Source organism: Hipposideros armiger, unplaced genomic scaffold (assembly GCF_001890085.2).
Source record: "Hipposideros armiger isolate ML-2016 unplaced genomic scaffold, ASM189008v1 scaffold_5, whole genome shotgun sequence".
NCBI lineage: Eukaryota > Metazoa > Chordata > Mammalia > Chiroptera > Hipposideridae > Hipposideros > Hipposideros armiger.
Window position 1 is genome coordinate 3,950,302 of NW_017731355.1, and position 4,484 is coordinate 3,954,785.

At 40.6% G+C, this 4,484-nt stretch overlaps 1 protein-coding gene and 1 long non-coding RNA gene across 2 annotated transcripts in view; both read left to right on the forward strand.

Annotated features, from left to right (window-relative positions):
• The window catches only part of ARMH4 (armadillo like helical domain containing 4), a 106,831-nt gene extending 103,430 nt beyond the window's left edge, over positions 1 to 3,401 (forward strand). The window contains exon 6 of the mRNA XM_019645440.1: positions 3,268 to 3,401. Within this exon, the coding sequence (XP_019500985.1) occupies positions 3,268 to 3,386 (119 nt within the window). The 3' untranslated portion in view covers positions 3,387 to 3,401. The remainder of the gene's footprint in view (positions 1 to 3,267) is intronic.
• On the forward strand, positions 102 to 2,409 carry LOC109384255 (uncharacterized). The gene is made up of 2 exons (XR_002124370.1): positions 102 to 864; positions 1,108 to 2,409. It is a non-coding gene; the product is annotated as an uncharacterized LOC109384255 (long non-coding RNA).
• Positions 3,402 to 4,484: the final 1,083 nt, after the last annotated feature.

The window sequence follows — 4,484 nt, forward strand, 5'->3', positions numbered from 1 at the left end:
AAAAAAAAAGTCTAAAAAAAATTTAAATAAATAAATAAAATTTGGAAAAAAAAATAAATTCATCCATCCACTCTGTGTGCACACTGTTTCCTCGTCCTTGTCTTTTCTGCCTGTGCTCCAGCATCTAACATCCTTCCTCTTTCCTTTGCAGGTCCTTTTCTTCCCTGTTGCTTCCAGAAGCCCTCACCTTTTACTCACGTACAAACACATTTTTCTTTCCTTTCTTACTGCAATGCAGCTAAGATTGTGAGAGCGTGCACCACCAATGTCAAGGCTCTCCTCTTGCCCTCCGAGAAACAGTACTCCAGAGAGCGCTTCTCCCCCCAACCCCACACCAGCTCAACCACTGCTGGCATTTCCAATTTATAGCCTTTTAATAGTCCTGGCATTCTCCAAAGCTTACTGCATCCATCTTTAATACAAATTATATTTCTGTCTCCCAAACCTGATGTTGACAAATGTGCAAGAGCAAGTAGCTGGAGGTACCATTAGATCTGGCTGATTTATTTGGATACATCTAAGTATTGGAAATATCCCAAAATGCTCATACTTCTCTGTTTGTTGCCTTCTCCCCGAAAAAGTAACTTTACTCTAGATGCTCTTTTACTTTATAAGAAAGCAGGTGGCAGACTTCACAGTGTCTAAAAATCTACTGCCATCCAGCATAAATGAGGAGCCCAGGGCAGCGGTCTGCTCTGCATCTTAACATGGGTCTCCTTTTCTCCACAGGCTGGTTATATGTCTGGGATGCTGGTGCCTGTGGGGGTGGGGATAGCTGGAGCCTTGTTCATCTTGGGAGCGCTCTACAGTATTAAGGTGATGAACCGGCGAAGGAGAAATGGCTTCAAAACGCACAAAAGAAAGGTATGGAACCAACAACAGCAAAACCCAACCAGTTTCGGAACAGTCTTTGCTTTTCTAATTTGCTTAATAAAGCACACCAGGTGTAATGATGCATGAAGTACCTGGAGGTGCCCAGTGCTTTGGATTTGTTGCTCTGGCTGCTGCCTTGGCTTTCCTCTTTGGTTTGTCATTAAAAGGGGGCCTGTTTCTCAGCTCGGCTCTGCCTCAGAAGGAGTTTAATGCTTCTCTGTTCTCTTTCTCCAGCAGAGAGAGTTCAACAGCATGCAAGATCGAGTAATGCTCTTAGCTGACAGCTCTGAAGATGAGTTTTGAATTGGACTGGAATTTCATTGGGATAATCAACGATGCTATTATTTTATTTTTTATTTGGGGGCAAAAAAAAAAAAAGGACAACCGCCTGCCACATCGCTGCTGTCAGACCATCAGTCTCATTATTTGCTGGATCGATTTTTCTTGCACTGAGCAGAAAAGGCATGCTGTGTACTAAATGTACTATACAGTGTTTGTTTTTATTCTGTAGTGAATTTTCTACAACCGTGGGCTACCACTCATAAAAATGCAGCATACATCTTGTTCCATAGGAGTTGCTAAGTTAGATAGAGTAAATATTTTGTATTTTTCCACAGTGTACTTTTCCTTGGTTTGGATTACCTGCCCTAAGTCTAACAATTATTGCTACCAAGGCATGCTTAACTGAAATAGAAATCTTAACAAAGACTCACTTGTGATGACTGCAGTCTACCTACGTGAAGCCATAGGCTTGTGGGCCATGGTACACATTACATTTGCATCAAAACTAGCAGCAACTCTAAATGAAATCGTTTTCATCAAGAAAATCTCTCAGCACATTAGGATTATATATAGATTTGTGTGTATCTTGCATTATGTGTTTCAGTCTTTCAGTTTTACTATCTTTCTCTTTCTGTTTTATTCTCATTGTTGGCAAGGAAGAAAAATACATCATAAATAACACATTAAATTGACTCAGTCTTAATACATGCTTGCTCTCTTAAATAGTGTAATGGAGTGCAACAGACCTATCAGTGGATTCTTATGTGTGTATCATTAAGAGACATCCTTTTTGTGTACCACTGACTTTGTTGAGAAGAAATGAGGGAGAAATCAAGAAGAACATGAAGGTAGGTAAGCTCCCAGTGCATTTAGCTCTACTATTTGGCTCTGTGCTTGCATGGCCACTGTTCAGAGTTATTCAAAGCGCTTGTCTACACCTGTGATCTTGGCCATGGAATGATTGGGCCACCATTGGTTCTTACTTGGCTTATTAGAATAACAGACATGCTCTGGTAGATGCAGACTCAGGGGCAGAGTTCTGGTACACAATGGAGCTTATGAAAAACCAGCCTCTCTCAGGGCACCCCACTTCAGGGGTGTTGGACTGTGTTAGATCATTTCTTATTCCCTTTAGAATGTAATTCCTTGCCTTCTTTTTTGAATCTGGGTATTTGGGACTTTCGGTAAGTTGAGTTTTGGGGTAAAGACTTGGCTCATTTCCATGGAGGAATAAACATTACTAATAATACTGTTCATGGTGCTTTACACTTCAGAGAGCTTGTTCATATCTATCAGAGCCTGTTCTATATTAAGGCAAGTTGTACAGTTATTCCTCCTAGCTGCTGTGTGAGGTAGGATGTATATTCTCCTATTCAGCTGAAGACAGAAGTGAAGCAGAGAAATGAAATAATTATTTCCAAAGTTATATCCAGGAAGAATCAGGACTAGAACCCACCTGGAGTCAAAACCAGGGACCCCTATCTTCAGTTCAGTGCCCCTTCCACATACTTGGGAAGAAGCAGTGACATTTCAGAGTTTTTTTTAAAACCAAGGTTCTAAGGCTGCTTGGTGAAGGAACATTTCTTATGAGTTTCTATCTTTGTTAAATGAATAATGCCTTACTAATTTCTCTCTTGTTTACACAAATTCTTTCCTGTCCCACCTCAGCTACTTCCTTTAAAATCACACAACTTAAGTATCACCTCTAGGGAACTAATAGAGAAGCCTTTCTAGAATCCTGAATGCTAGCTGGCTTATAAGAGAGTTTTCATCAAATAATTTGAATTCTTTTTGCTAAGAGATGTGTGAAATTGGCCAAGGGAAACNTAAAAAATACATTTGGCTAACTAAAATATTCTCTGTTCATTTACTGATGGTATTAGGAATAGTTTTGTGTTCTGTTGCATTTTTTAAAGTAAATGAGGATTAAAACCAAGACTATTACTCTCATTATGTTAATACTCTTGACCCTTTTCCTGTATTTCATACAATGAAAACTTCATTGTATCAAATTAACTTAATGCCGTGAAATTTAAGCAAGTTATTGAATTAACACAATGATATATAAGTAAAAAGATGGCTGTTTACATTTTATTCTCTTATTTTCCCTAGTGAGAAGCTGGATGGAAAAACTAAAAGACAAGGTAAGAGAAATATTTTCTTTCTTCAGATTTCCTTTAGAGGGCATGGCTTTGGCAAATAAAAGATTTTTCAGAGTGATGGAGCTTTAATTCGTTATTCCGATTCTGGTAATCTGTGCAAAGGTTCAGGGCCCCGCAAGAAACAAGGTCTTCCCTTTAGGTTCCTTCTCAAATAACCCTTATTCTTTGGATCACCATTCATTTAACAAAAAAAAATATTTTGTTGGGGAATTGGGAAAGGGGAACAGCCAAGTTGTTGTCCTTCAGTCTTAGTTGTGGAGGACGCAGCTAGCTCAGCTCCAAGTCCAGTCGCAGTCCTGCTGCCCGATGGCAGCTTGAGGCCGCTCAGCTCAAGGTTCCCTGTTCAACCTTAATTGCGGGTGGGCGTAGCCCTCCATCCCATGCAGGAGTCGAACCCAGCAACCTTGTTGTTAGGAGCACGTGCTCTCACTAGCTGAGCCATCCTGCCACCTGTTGGCAGCTTAATGGCAGCTCAGCTTGGGTGCAGCTCACTGGGCCATGTGGGAATCGAACCTACGACCCTGTTGCTCAGAGCTTGCGCTTTTAACCAACTGAGCCACTTGGCCGGCCCACTCACCATTCATTCTTAAGGCAACATTGAGAATGCTCAACTGAGTAATATCTTCATATTATCAAAATGGCATTCTTTCTAGGGAATTTCAGGAGTGCAGTTCCATTCTTCCGGGCATTTCTTGTCCCAATGCAAGGCTCTTTTAAGCCTGATCTTCCTACATGAGGAAGAAATACTTTGGATTTTGGAAGACATTGATTCTTCTGACCCAAGGGTGGACTTGATTTAAGAATAAAAGTTAGAGATGGAATGAGCATCCTTGAACCATAGTGGGGGTGGGGCGGGGCGGGGGTAGAAACTCCTGAAGTCCTGAGCAGTCTTCTTAGTCCCACTGTTATGGGACTAAGTGCCACTACTTACCAAGTGATAATGAGGTGACCTGCCTGGAATGGCCAACTATAGGAAATTATTCGGTTGTCAGAAAAGTCATGACGTATTTTTTTCTCTGTTTTTCATTGCAAAAATGCATCATGACTTTTCTGACAGCTCAATATTTTCCTCTCTTGCATTAATCCCACCATCCACTTAGTGATTGACAATATTAACATCCTTCCGGGTTTATATTTTTCATTTTCTTTTGATTTTCAACACTCTCC